This window comes from Suncus etruscus, chromosome 1 (assembly GCF_024139225.1).
Source record: "Suncus etruscus isolate mSunEtr1 chromosome 1, mSunEtr1.pri.cur, whole genome shotgun sequence".
Taxonomy (NCBI): domain Eukaryota; kingdom Metazoa; phylum Chordata; class Mammalia; order Eulipotyphla; family Soricidae; genus Suncus; species Suncus etruscus.
Genome location: NC_064848.1, coordinates 54,414,808 through 54,429,643, shown reverse-complemented (window position 1 = coordinate 54,429,643; position 14,836 = coordinate 54,414,808). Strand labels below are relative to the sequence as shown.

Sequence of the window (14,836 nt, the reverse complement as noted above, 5' to 3'; positions counted from 1 at the left end):
AATCTTTTAACAAGTCTGGCTCTCCCACTTCTGCCATTTGAATTGAAGTGAGATGAAAAGAACCCTAAGAACCCTGCAGACTTTCCTGGCAGCATGGGAAGAGATTCTGGAATTACATAGCCTTGAATCCAGACCCCTTTCCACCATACTAGTGTCATTAATCCTGAGTCAATCAGTCTCTGCTTTCTGGAGCTTTGATTTTTTTTTTAAGGATAAGCAGAAACATGCAAGATGCAGTTTTACACAATCACCTCCTGCTCTAGGCCCTGTGGTAGGTAGGAAGGATATATGTGTGAGGAGCCTACTTTCCGGAATTTCTGATGTAAAGTGGGTGGCAAGCCTGTGCAAGATAGTCCCAATGATAAGCGTGGAATTAACATCTGTGACCTGTGCTCAGGAAAAAATTCTGGAGCAGAATAGCATATGCTAGGGTCTCTGTCTGAGGGTGGAGATAGGCTTTGAACAGAGAACTAGTGAGAGGAAAGCCACTAGCCAGGTAAAGGGTGAGGTGAAAAAACTCACTACTGTGGGACCTGAGATATTTGGGGAACAGTTTTCTCATACTTTTGGAGATACCCTTTCAACTCTTAGTCTCCATATCTCCACAGCCAGCCCTGCAGAATCACACATCAGAGTCTTCATCCTAAGGCATTGGATCTTGTCTTCCAAGATAAAATGAGCAGGTGTTAGCTCAGAAAATGCCTCCTGAATTTTACTGGACTTTTGAAAAAAAAAAAAAAAAAAAAAACCCTTTGTTTTTTTAAAGCTGTGGCCCTTTCAGCCTATGAATTTCTTTATTCTTTCCTTAGGGCTTCCATAAAAGGGTAAAATTCAAAAGAGAAGTCATTTTGTTTTGGGTTGTTTTTTGGGGGGGTTGTTTTTAAGAGGAACCTCAAAAGAAATGATTGACTAGGGCATCTGAGGACTTGGTAACAGAGGAGAATAGAGAAAGAGAAAAAAAAAGAAATGGATTGAAGCTCAAAAAATTACTGGAATTTTCATTAAATTTTGTTTGAGAGAAAGGAAATTTGCTAAGTCAAAGATGAAAGACAAATCTGCATGGGGCCCCAGAGTAATCACTATATTCCACACTCGATTTAGCTCTCACACTGAATGTGGCTTAGAGATCAGAACATTGTGGTAAGACACATTCATAAAATCTGCAGGGCTCTGTCAGATGCTGGTTCCCAGCGGAGCGCAGTCTTCATAAGCAACAGAAACCGTACTGTGGGGCTACTTTTGGGGCTTTCAAGAGAAGCTCCAAGCTCTGCAGGCTCTTCTAACTCTTTGACCAGTTTCCTCCTTGGCCCAATCAGCTGGCAAACTCGGGCCTTATATTGAATCTAAGTGTTGGGCAAATATTTGTAGAACCACCTCTGAGTAAGATTGGCTGTGGGTTCTGACCTCTACCCGGGCATCTTGCCTGCCTTCTCTGGAATCTGAGTTTAACCTTGCCCTGGTTTATGGGTACTAATTCCATTAGCAGAAACAAAATCACAATATAGGATCCAAGGGGCATTCTTGAATACTTGATATCTTAGCACCGTTTTTGTGGCATAGTCATCTGCATATATTTTCTCATTTGGGGTGAAATTCCTAAAGTCTGAAATTTTCTAGCTTGTCTATGTGAATCATGAGACATGACTGAATGGGACAGAAAAAGAAAATATAACCTGAGACTCAAATCAGTCATAGACCTTCACATCAAAGGTTGTTTTCAGTATCATCAATTCTTATCTGTCTGAAATTGTAGTGGGGTGATTTTTCTGGCTTTTTCCAAGAATAGTCAAAGTTTAACTCCAAATCCTTCAGACAAGCAAGCTATTTCAGATAGGTCTGTTGGTTAATATTGTCTGGCATTAACTTTCTCATTGAATACAGTGACTGAAAATTAACTATCACTCCTGAAAAGCTAGACTAAAGGTAAAGAGGGAGGTTTTAATGATAAAATGGAGGTTTTAGTTTCATTTTCACCCTCCAAATGAGATCAAGTTCTTATCAGAGAGCACTACACCCTTTCTACCAAAGTACCAAAGTAGTGTAGCTTTTCTCCCTAGAACTGCATCAAGACTGGGGATGGTGGGGTGGGAATGAAATTACCTGCTTTAGGCTTTTCTCCTTTCTCCAAAGATGATGATGAATTCACATCTTGACTAAGTATAATCACTGATATTTTATGATTTCATTTTGATTGGTCCCTATTCCTTACCTAGTCCTGTGCAGGTATATTCAAAGATAAAAAAATAAAAACAATAATAGTTCCTATGATCTGGGGATTTAGAGTATATTAATAGATAAGCCTGAGAAACTTATGGATGACAGTACAGGCTAGAATATAGCCCAGTGTTCATAGAGTGCCTTTCACAATAACTTCTTTCTTTTTTCCTATTTTTGAGACCAGGGGTGCACACACGGCAGTGCTCAGGGTTTTCTCCTTGCTCTGCGCTTAAAATCACTCCTGACGGACTTGGGTAGGGGGACCATATGGGATACCGGGGATCAAATCCAGGTCGGCCATGTGCAAGGCAAATGCCCTACCTTCTGTGTTATATGGCTTCAGCCCTCATCACTTCTTAACAAGGAATTTCTTTTTTTTTTTCTTTTTGGTTTTTGGATTACACCCAGTGTGACTAAGGGTTACTCCTGACTCTGTGCCCAGAACTCGATCCTGGCAGGCTCAGGGGACCATAAGGGATGCCAGGGAATCAAACCGGGGTCTATTCTGGGTTGACTGCATGCAAGACAAAGGCCCTACTACTGGGCTATCTCTCTCGCCCCTTAACAAGTAATTTCTTAACAAGTTCAGAATTGATGTACCCATATTAAGACTGCCTTCCTGAAAAAAATTTTTTTTAATATTTTTTATACCTTTCCTTTTCTTACCTTATGTTCTATTGTTACTGCTGTGTGATATGGCCATATACTGGCTTACTGTGTACTGGGTTCAGAGGTTAGTCCCAAACTACATTCCAGAGTATATTTTGTTTATAAGATATTTAAACTGTCAGTTTATGAGTGCTTACTATCTGGGAAGCATGAGGCAGAGCCTTTTTATATGCACAAACTTTATGTTTTAATCCTCACAACAACTCTGGAGCTACAAATAACATTGATATCCCTGTTCTTTTCAAGAAGGTAAAACTGATTATACTTGTATTTGGTTTTTTAAAGTAGATATCAGAAATGAAATCTGAGATGTGAATCTAGATTCTGTATTTTAAAACAATAAATATGGGGAAAGGAAGTTTTAGAGATAAATGTAACATTTTGCTGTAGAAATTTTCAGGTCCTTGTTGTGCTTAGGTATCAAAGTGTCTATGAAAGTAGCATTCTGGCAAATATCCTGAAACTCACAACTTTCTATCTTCTTCCTCTTTCTTTAGCTATGTGCCTCTCAGGATGTTTAAAATATGTTGGGAAATTCTAAAGTAGAAATTTAAGCCTCCATTATGCTCTTACGTGAAGCAGGAGTACAGCACAAGAGGATTGGGTATGGATTTCCCCAGATTTGTAATGCCACAAGGGTCCCATAGATTGTTGTTTGCCTGAAGCTAGCATTGCTACCAGGTAGAGGCTGCCACGTAACTAGCCCTATGTCCATTTGGGGCAGTTCACTAGTTCTTCATACTTGATATTCCTAGAGTCTATTCACTTAAAACACACTAACATTTTAAAGTTTCTTCTAAATAGTGATCTGGAACACCAAGATCTGGATCCAAGAAATAGCTCAAAAGGCTGAATGCATCAAAAGAAATATCTGGGTTTGATCCCTAGCCCTGCAAGATCTCCCTCAGGCATCATCAAGTAGCAACTTCTAAGCTGAGACTAGCCCCAGAACACTGCCAGGTGTGCCCTTTCCTCCCACCTCTGCAAAAATAAATAACTAATAAAACAAATAAAATAATAACAAAAATCTCAGCAAACAAGTGTCAGATTCTCTGCCTATTGTATCTGGTAGCAAAAGTAGCTGGGAGACAAGAATTTGAATTTTGGAACCAAGTTCCCTTCTAGCTATGGAATAAGGCAAGTAGATTAACCAAGCTAAGCCTTCTTTGCATTTGTTTATTTTTAGCTAAAATATAAAACCACCATTCTTTTGCCACTGGGACTGAGGAATATCAAACATTTCCAAATTAAGCATAACACAGGGTCTCCATTGTTTTGGCTATTTATTTGGATGAGGGGCACACTTATAGTTGCTTAGGGGTATTTCTGGCTCAACACTTAGGAATTACTTCTAGTGTTGCTTAGGGGACCATATGGGATTTGGGAATTCAACCCAGATTGGCCACATGTAAGGCAAGCACCCTACCTACTGTATTTTCTCTCCAGCCTGGAAGTTAGAAATTTAGAAGAATTAGCAAGATTTTAAAATCCTCACAGCATTCAGTCTTTGTAAATAAGTCTTTCAGGCCTGTCAGAGAGACAGGCACTAAATCTTGGATCTTATGACCTTGATGCCAATTATATGGTGTTAAGGAGAGTTCTGAGCCCTCTTAAGAAGTGGAAATTCTTTCTTTATATCCTGTTCCCTAAATGAGACATCTCCCTTATTTTCATTTCCTAACTTCCAATGGAGATTTACAAAGAAACACACACACACACACACACACACACACACACACACACCCTTCATCTAAATAACTGGTGGACAGAAGAAATAGAAAAGTATTAAGATAGCAGCTGGAATGATAGTACAGTGGTAGGGTGTTTGCTTTGCACGCAGTTGACCCAGGATGGATCTGAGTTCGATCCCTGGTGTCCCCTATGGTTGGTCTGCCTTGCCAGGAGTGATTTCTGAGTGAAGAGCCTGGAGTAACCCCTGAGCATCACCTGGGTGAGGCCCAAAAACAAAAAAATAAAAGCATTAAGATAGTATATAGACTATATATATTTTGCCCCCGAGTCATCATAAGTATTTTTTTTTTCAGGAGTTTGATCCCTGGCTTCTTAAAGAAACCAGCTTCCATTATTGGCCTTTCAACTTCCAAAAGTTGATAAAAAAAAATTTCTGAGTCTAACAGAAAAGGGAAAGAGCAATAGACAAACCAAGGTTAAAGTCAAAGACAAGGCCTGAAACCAGGTATAGAATGAAGGGCAGAGCCAAGAATTCACAGCTGAGCAAAGGATAAGGGTGAGAGTGGGAATGTAGGTTGAGGACTTTCTGAGAAACCAAGAAATTTTTATGAACACCTTTAATGTGCTCGAGTCTTTGCCTTGCCTGTAGTCTGTGAGGGATGTGGGACTTAAGGTCAAGCAGGTGACACAGCTGAAATCTCTTATATTCCTTGGCTGGTGAGCCTCTGCTAAAGCTAGATTGGAAAGTAAAAGGTGTACTTGAAGGTGTTCAGGTGCCCCATCCTCAGAAGGGTTACATTGCTGATGGGATAAGTACAACCCCAAAGTAGCTACTTAGGATTCTAGGGTGGTAGGTCTTGGGAATTAGAACTGGGTTCAAACTCTTTGTTAGCCAGCTTTGTTATCTTAGGCAGCTACTTAAATTTCTGGTGTCTGTTCCTTCATCAGTGAGGAGGAAATTATAATAGTATCTAATCATCAAGGTTATTCTGAGATCACAGACATCTAATCCATGTAAAGTACCCAGCTATGTCCCTAGAACACAGTAAGTGCTCAGTAAATGTAAACCTTTTCTCTGAGACCCAGGTTTGTAGTCCTAATGCATGTGAAGAGAAAATAGATTTCTCTGGGAAGCAACAGAATTTCTAAGCTGACCTCTTAACTTGGATCTGTGGTTCCTGGGGGATACAAACTTTTTCATTCTTCTTTTCCCCCTTACCCCCACTGTTTCCTGTTATAAATTATATTTTTGTGCCATTGAAGAGTAACCTCTAGATGCTTCATTGTATTTAGCATTCCAACTGTGCCTCAGTACTTGGCAGAGAGAGAGTCACATTCCAAATATAACCTGAATTTTTGGATTTGAGAGCCAAGCAGACTTTGATCCAAATCCCAGTCCTGCCACTTTTAACTAAGTGGACTGGAACAATTAATTGTGTTACTCTTTGCTTCAGAGCCTTCCTGTCCTTCGTTTTTGACATTGGGAAAGTCAAAACTACTTTCTAGAAAGCTTGCAGATGTAACCTATATCAGCCTAGACACTGTCACCAGATGGGTTGCAGAATTCCCCTTCTAAAGGGACCACATCTTTGGCTGGAGAGACAGTACAGCAACCAAGGCATTTACCATGCACGTAGTTAACATAGGTTCGATCTTGGCACCACATATGATCTCTCAAACCCTGCCAGGAGTAAGCCCTGAGAGCAGCTGAGTCTGACCTCCAAACCAATAAGTAAATAATTACTAATGGAACCACCTCTTTGAGAAGCCATTTCATTATCTCTGGCTTCTTTAAATATCAAACCAGAGGTTCCCTAACTTATTTGGCCTCACTGCTCCCCTGTTTTTAAAGCAAAAAAAAGCACTCTGCTAATTGCATTTGAAACATTTCCCCATCATTCCAACATCTCCATGGTGTGGTATTATCTACTAGTCTAGCTTTTTTCCATAGCCCCCTTTCAGCCTTATTTTCTTCCTATGGTCACCTCTTCTACCCATGGCCCCCTAAGACCATCTTAAGGAACAACATCCATAGGGCTGTCAATTGAGAAATGCTGCTCTCTGCCTTCTCCCAGTCTATGGCAGTGGTTTTTGCCCAACCCTTTTCAAAAGAGAAAACAGCAAACAAGATCTGTGCAGGGTTGTTCTCCTCTCTCCCACTCCCCAATTCCTAGCATCTATTTCTCAAGCAGCTGTCAAACTGTCCTGGTCTCTCCTTGAGTTTATATGATATGTTTCCATTTTGTAAAGGAAAAGTTGGTTTCAGTGCTGGGCCCTGGGAAAGCAGATCTGGCCTCCCTGCCAACTGCCTCTGGTGATACCCTCACTCATCTTGCTCTGAGGGTCCCAGGAAGTTACAGGGGATCCACTTGGATCCTACAGAAGCAAGGACAGCAAAACACTAAACTTCTAGGGATCCAGGGGCCTATTCTGAGCACAATGCTGTAATTCTGTTAAAATACCTCACCTAATCTGCCTTTGGTATTTTCCTTACAATAGTAAAATACTTCAACTTTTATTTTGACAAGAGAAGGGAGTTTGTACTTAGTGGTTGCTTACCATACTAATAATTTTACTGGTGTAAACACTCCTCTAGACATGCAAGATACCCTTATATGACCCCATATTTTTATAGATGAGAAATCAAAATGACATTAGAAGGTGCCAATTTTTATTTTATTTTGGTGAGGTGTCAGGGATTGAGCCCAGGGCTTTGCACATACTCACTGAACTACAACCCTGGTCCAAAAGATACCTTCTCTGACCCTCGTGTCTTTGAAATATTTGTCTGTAAACTTGAGACTCAGATTAAATTACTTGCCCATGATTTTACTGCTGCAAGAAAAGGAGCAGAGTAGAAATTCAAAGCCATAATTTCATGATTGTATGTTCAAAGAGTTTAAGTTGTGTTGGAGAGCAAGAAAAAAATGACCACATGATTCTACTACTACTTGTTGCTTTGACCAAGCTGGGAATAATGATTGTCAAATAGGAAAATCTAGGTGTCACTTCTAACCATTTACCCCTGTCTGTGCCAATACTGTAATTCTGTTAAAATACCTCACCTAATCTGCCTTTGGTATTTTCCTTACAATAGTAAAATACTCCAAACCTTATCTTGAAAAGAGAACTAATGTCAAAGAAATGAAGTAGTATTAAGTTATAAACAGCGTCTGTAAAGTTCGTTGAATCTGCCCATCTCAAAAACAATGTGGAGGCAGGGGGCAGGAGAACATGGATCAGAATTTATTTATTGATAGCCTTCAGGCAGAATATAATCTAGAAAACATTTTTTTTTTGCTTGGGCTTGCCCCTTTTTTCTTTCTTTTTTTTTCTTTCTATCTTACTTTCTTTTTTCTATTTTCTTTCTCTCCCTCTATTGCTTCCTTCCCTCCTTCCTTTTTTAATTCATTCCTTTCTCCAGAGAAGTTTTGTGTGGTCCCTCATATATTCCTAAGATTAATATTTACTGTTTATCTTTTTTTATAGCCCACATTCATTTTAATAGATGATCAATATATTATGGAGGATGTATACATTTATAACTAATTATAACTATTATATATGTTTTACTGCTTTTCTAATGTTGCAAATTTATAATATTCACAATAGATTTCCGCAATATTTTGAAATATTAGAGGTACTCCCTGTTCTCCATCCCTGAGTGACCACAACTGACTGATACTGTATAGCAGCTTTTCCCTTTGATGGGAAGATTTATCCTAGTTTGCTACAATTCACTTATTTTGCTCTGTGTGGGACATTCTTCTCCCATGCATCTTCTTTTGGGGTGGCACATCCCATGACGCTCAGGGGTTACTCCTGGCTATGCACTCAGAAATCGCTCCTGGCTTGGAGGACCATATAGGATGCTGGGGGATCAAACCTCGGTCCATCCTAGGCTAGCATGGGCAAGGCAGACACCTTATCACTTGCGCCACTGCTCCAGCCCCTCCCATGCATCTTCTTATAATATTATCCTCCTCCTACATGTTTTCTTGTATTAGAGGTAAGAGGAAAATTAAATATCTTGTGTTCTATGAAGTGGGATCCATTTAAAAGCAAGAAGAGAGTCTATTAGTTTTGGATTTTGAGCCAGACCCAGTAGGACTTACTCCTAGTCCTGTGCTCAATGATCATTCACTCCAGGAGGGACCCAGGGACCATCTGGAGTGCTGGGGATCAAATCCTTATTGGTCATGTGCAAGGCAAATTTCCTACTTGCTATACTCTTGCTCTAGCCCCAAGAGAGTATATATTTCCAAGTAAAGGAGAATGCACTAAAATATACCTGGGCTGAAGAGATAGTAAATCGGGCAGGGTACTTGCTTTGCATGTAGTTGGCCAAGTCCGAGCCCTAATACGACCACATACAATTCCCTGATCCCCACCAGGAGTGAACCCTGAGCACCACAGGATGTGGCTCCAAACCAAAATAAAAAAAGTAATAAGACAAGCCTAAACTTCACTAGTTCCTCCCCCTCTTTTTCTCGTGGATGATATTTGAATTGAACCTAGTGTAGCCCCTTTACTGCAAAGACCCAGCCATCTGTGGATCGGCTGGAAAATTTAGGTTCTGGACCATTCACCAGCCTTACACAAACCATGATGATTTGATTTTTTGTTCTCTCTGCTTTTTTAGGTGTTCCCTTCCCAAAGAACTTCCTTCAGATCTGCAAGAAGATCCTTTGTCGCCTTTTTCGGGTCTTTGTCCATGTCTACATTCACCACTTCGACCGAGTCATTGTGATGGGTGCAGAGGCCCATGTCAACACTTGCTACAAACACTTCTATTACTTTGTCACAGAGATGAATCTCATTGACCGCAAGGAGCTAGAGCCTTTGGTAAGTGTCACAATTGTCCCCAAGTTGCCCTGAAGATCTCAACTAGTAATCACAGGGCCCTCCCAAGACCCACACACAGTACTAAATGCCAGCTGTTAGCTGGAAGATTATAGATATTGGCAGGATTTGGAGCTCAGTTAAATGCTCAGAAAACTGCTGCCTAACAGTCTTAAATTTTTTTTCTAAGAGGTGGCAAAATGTTAGTGGGATTGTAATTGTTTGAGTCAGAGGGACTAGCTTTAACTTTCAACTCTATTTCATGCCTTAAGTGGACACCTCTCATCTCTCACAGCATCTCTCACACTGTTACTCAAAAATAACCAGTAAATGAGTGCTTACTCTGTCAGCTGCTAAACATATCACGTCAAATCAAATGGTCTAGTAACTTTACTCCAGAGGGACAGACATAAGCTTTGAGTGAAACTACATAAAGAATCTGCATACTTTTTATACAGAATCTCCTGTGATGCGATTTAAATGGAATATATTTGAATCCAGGACACTTGATAAAAACCTGTTTTTGTAGGTAGAGAACAATATTATTTCTTTCATAGATAGACTTTGGGGTTTTTTGTTTTTAGGTTATTTTGTTGTTGTTGATGTTGCTGTTTGGTTTTTTTTGTTTTGATTTGTTTTGAGGCCATATCCAATGGTGTTTAGGGCTTACTCCTGGCTCTATATTCAAGAATCACTCCTGGGGCCTGAGAGAGAGCATGGAGGTAAGGCAAACGCCTTGCATGCAGAAGGAAGATGGTCCTCGAGCCTGCCAGGAGCAATTTCTGAGTGTAGAGCCAAAAGTAACCCCTGAGCGCTGCTGGGTGTAACCCAAAAACCAAAAAAAGAAAGAAAAAAAAAAGAAAGAAAGAAACACTCCTGGCAATGCTCAAGGTCTGTATAGCAGGTATCAAAACAATTTAGTATCAAACCTGAGTTGGCACGTGCAAGGCAAGCACCCTACCTGTTGTACTATCATTCTGGCCCTTTCATAAGTAGTTTATACCATTGGGCTCTATCAGTGTTTTTAAATTTAAGGGTTCCTCAGTGCCTCCCCATCTGTGATACATGGTGTCCTCATTGGATACCCTTATCACAGCCATTTCTATATTTCTCTAGCCACAATAATTTGATGCTTACTGGTAAGATAATGTTTAAAATAAATAAAAAGGCAATTTTGCTAAAATCACTATTATTAATATCACTAAATATTCATTCCAAGTTCATATAACTAATAGCTATAAAACAAGGGCCAGATCTTCCTCTTCTGTTAGTTTGCTCTCATTCAAGCAGATGCTATTTTCTTTTTTAATGTAATTGTTATTATTCATATATGGTAAGTTCAACAGATCAGAAGACATAGCATAGGGACCACATAAGAAGGCCCTGAAATTAAGTAACCTTGGGTAGGGCCATTTGTCCAGAGTCAGCATGGCTCCAGATGTTAAAGAAGCAAACTAAAAAAATAAATAAATACCTTATGTACAAAGGTCAAATCCAAATGGATTAAAGATATCATATCAGACCTGAAATCATAAGGTATATAGAACAACACACAGGTAAAACACTCCATGACATTCAGACTAAAGGCATCTTTAAGAAGGAAACAACACTCTCCAAACAAGTGGAAGCAGAGATAAACAGATGGGAATATAATAAGCTGAGAAGTTTCTGCACCTCAAAGGAAATAGTGCCCAGGATACAAGAGCCACCCACTGAGTGGGAGAAACTATTGACCAAATACCCATCAGATAAGAGGCCAATATCCAAACTATACAAGGCACTGACAGAACTTTACAAGAAAAAAACATCTAACCCCATCAAAAAATGGAGAGAAGAAATGAACAGACACTTTGACAAAGAAGAAATACAAATGGCCAAAAGACACATGAAAAAATGCTCCATGTCACTAATCATGAAAGATGCAAATCAAAACAACTATGAGGTACCATCTCATGTCACAGAGATTGACACACATCACAAAGAATGAGAACAATCAGTGCTGGAAGGGATGTGGAGAGAAAGGAACTCTCTTTTACTGCTGGTGGGAATGCCATCTAGTCCAACCTTTATGGAAAGCAATATGGAGATTTCTTCAAAAACTGCAAATTAAGCTCCCATAAGATCCAGTTATACCACTCCTAGGGATATACCCGAGGAACACAAAAATACAACACAAAAATCCCTTCCTCACACCTATATTCATTGCAGCACTATTTACTATAGCCAGACTGTGGAAACAACCAAGATGCCCCTCAACAGATCATTGGCTAAAGAAACCGTGGTACACATACACAATGGAATATTATGCAGCCGTCAGGAGAGATGAAGTCATGAAATTTTCCTATATATAGATGTGCATAGAATCTATTATGCTGAATGAAATAAGTCAGAGGGAGAGAGATAGACGCAGAATAGTCTCCCTCATTTATGGGTTTTAAGAAAGATAAAAGAAAATTTTACAATAATTCCCAGAGACAAAAGAGAGGAGGGTTGAAAGGTCCAGCTCACAGCATGAAGCTCATCACAAAGAGTGATGAGTGCAGTTAGAGAAATAACTACATTGGAAGCTATCATAACAATGGGAATGAATGAGAAAAGTAGAAAGCCTATCTTGGGTGAGGGTGGGGTTGGGATGTGGAGGAGGGAGAATTGGGACATTGGTAATGGGAATGTTGCACTGGTGAAGGGGGGTGTTCTTTACATGACTAAAACCCAACTGCATTTGTAATCAAGATATTTGTAATAAAGATATTGAAAATAAATAAATTAATTAATTAATTAATAAATAAATAAATAAATAAATTATGGACTTAAAGGAGAAATGAGGAAAGGAAACTGGAAACATTAGTTTTTTTATTTTTATTTTTATTTTTTTTGTTTGTTTGGTTTTTGGGCCACACCCGGCGGTGCTCAGGGGTTACTCCTGGCAGGCACGGGGGACCATATGGGACACCGGGATTCGAACCAACCACCTTTGGTCCTGGATTGGCTGCTTGCAAGGCAAACGCCGCCACTGTGCTATCTCTCCAGGCCCAGTTTTTTTTTTATTTTTAAGTAATATCTTTATTTAAGCACTGTAATTACAAACATGATTGTAGTTGGTTTCAGTCATAAAAAGAACATACCCTTCACCAGTGCAAGATTTCCACCACCAATGCCCCCATCTTCCTCCTCCCTGAACCCCTGCCTGTATATGAGACAGACATTCTACTTCTCTCACTCATTAACATTGTCATTCTAGTTATTAGTATAATTATTTCTCTAACTGTATTCACCACTCTTTGTAGTGAGTTTCATACTGTGAGCTGTTTTTTTCTAGCCCTCATCTCTATTGTCTCTGGCATTATTACAATAATGTCTTATTTTTCTTAAAACCCATAGATGAGTGAGACTATTCTGTGTCTATCTCTCTCCCTCTGAATTATTCACTAAGCATAATAGTTTCCATGTCCTTGGGCCAGAGAGTTGGAATGGAGGTAATGCATTTGCCTTTCATGCAGAAGGATGGTGGTTCAAATCCTGGTATCCCATATGGTCCCCTGTGCCTGCCAGGGGCGATTTCTGAGCATAGAGCCAGGAGTAACCCCTGAGCGCTGCTGGGTGTGACTCCAAAACCAAAAAATAAATAAATAAAATAGTTTCCATGTCCATTCATGTATAGGAAAATTTCATGACTTCATCTTTCCTGATGGCTACATAATATTCCATTGTGTATATGTACCACAGTTTCTTTAGCCATTGATCTGTTAAAGGGCATCTTGGTTGTTTCCAGAGTCTAGCTATTATAAATAATGCTGCAATGAATATAGATGTGAGGAAGGCATTTTTGTATTGTTTTTGTATTCCTAGTATATATCCCTAGGAGTGGTATAGCTGGATCATATGGGGGTTCTAAACAAATAGGCACAGTTGAGATAGAGCATTGCCACCAGCTTTCTAGAAAGTTTTTGAAGGCAAGAACTGAGTGGTCTCTAAATTCAGTTGCAGATAGTATAAGAAACAACTCAAATCCATCATGGTTGAATTTTTTGGGGTTTTCCTATTTAAGTGGGCTGCAGGTAAAATAACCACTACATGAAGAAAAGATTATGCAAACAGCTTTTTATTAAAGGGCACTTAGAAAACTAGAAAAAGTTGATAAAGCTGATTTCAGAAAAAATCTGGGTCAAAGGAAAACATGTTGATTTGGGCCATGAAAATGAAGAGTGTGGAGGAGGAAACATTATGTGAACTTTTGAAAACATGTGTTGTCTGCTTCTAAATTTAGTTTAGTTCTTGTCCTAGGAACATGTCAGTAGAGCGCAAAACACCATTCTTAAAATACCATTGTAAAGAAGAGCCTCTCCTAACTACTTGGGGTTTGGATTTACTGATCTAAAGAAGCAAAGCATGAGATGGCTGCAGTTGAAAGTCAAGTTCTTTTTGTTTGTTTGTTTGTTTGTTTTTTGTTTTTTCGGGCCACTCCCATTTGATGCTCAGGGGTTACTCCTGGCTAAGCGCTCAGAAATTGCCCCTGGCTTGGGGGGGCCATATGGGACACCAGGGGAATCGAACCGCGGTCAGTGCTTGCAAGGCAGACACCTTACCTCTAGCGCCACCTTGCCAGCCCTGAAAGTCAAGTTCTTTATGTGCAGAAGTACAAGTGTTATTATAAGACAAATAGGTAATTAACCAATAGAAAAAGACTTGCTTGGCTATCAAAACACTCAGTTACTTTTTCTAACTGAACAATGACCTTAGGCATTATAACACTTTATGACACAGCAATACCAGGAGCTGGCTTAGTTTCAGAGGCACAGATAGGCCCCAAATAATTCAGTCTTCTAGATATAAGATCCTTGTGTTGCTGAGATGAATTAGATCTGATTAACCAGCAATTATTAACAGTTTAACATTTTAAATTTTTTTTAAAAATTTAACATTATTTCTCCCCCAAAATTATATTTCTGTATGTTTTGCTTGAAACAGGAACCTTTCTATGTTTTTTAGTTATTGCAATTGCTTGGAGATTTATTATAATATTTTATATACTAGATACAAGTGTTGTAATGCTTATCATCTGAAATCATATCTTTATTTTACATAAGACATATGAAGTAATAAGAATATTGACGTTTCTAAGCATTCAACAATGCTAATCTTCATATATTAAGCATCATCCTGTGTCCAAAAAAAACTTATGGACTGTTATTACTCAAATGAGTGCCTGCAATCGTTGATAGATTGAATACTTAACTTTGAAGTCTACAGTTAGATTATGAAGAATCAACTCAAATCATGGCATATATAGGTTTGCATGTATCCAAGTACATTCTATGCAAAAATTAAGTTGCTCAAAATCATTAAGTGGCTCTGAAAGATTTGCTTTTGAGAATTTACAAGTGTTGTTTTTTACAAAGTAAAATAGTAAACAAGT

General features: G+C 39.1%; 1 protein-coding gene across 1 annotated transcript in view; it reads left to right on the top strand.

Moving 5' to 3' along the window:
* MOB3B (MOB kinase activator 3B) overlaps positions 1-14,836 on the top strand; it is a 138,830-nt gene that overhangs the window by 96,094 nt on the left and 27,900 nt on the right. Inside the window, exon 2 of the mRNA XM_049771079.1 lies at positions 9,221-9,423. Coding sequence (XP_049627036.1) covers positions 9,221-9,423 — 203 coding nt within the window. The remainder of the gene's footprint in view (positions 1-9,220; positions 9,424-14,836) is intronic.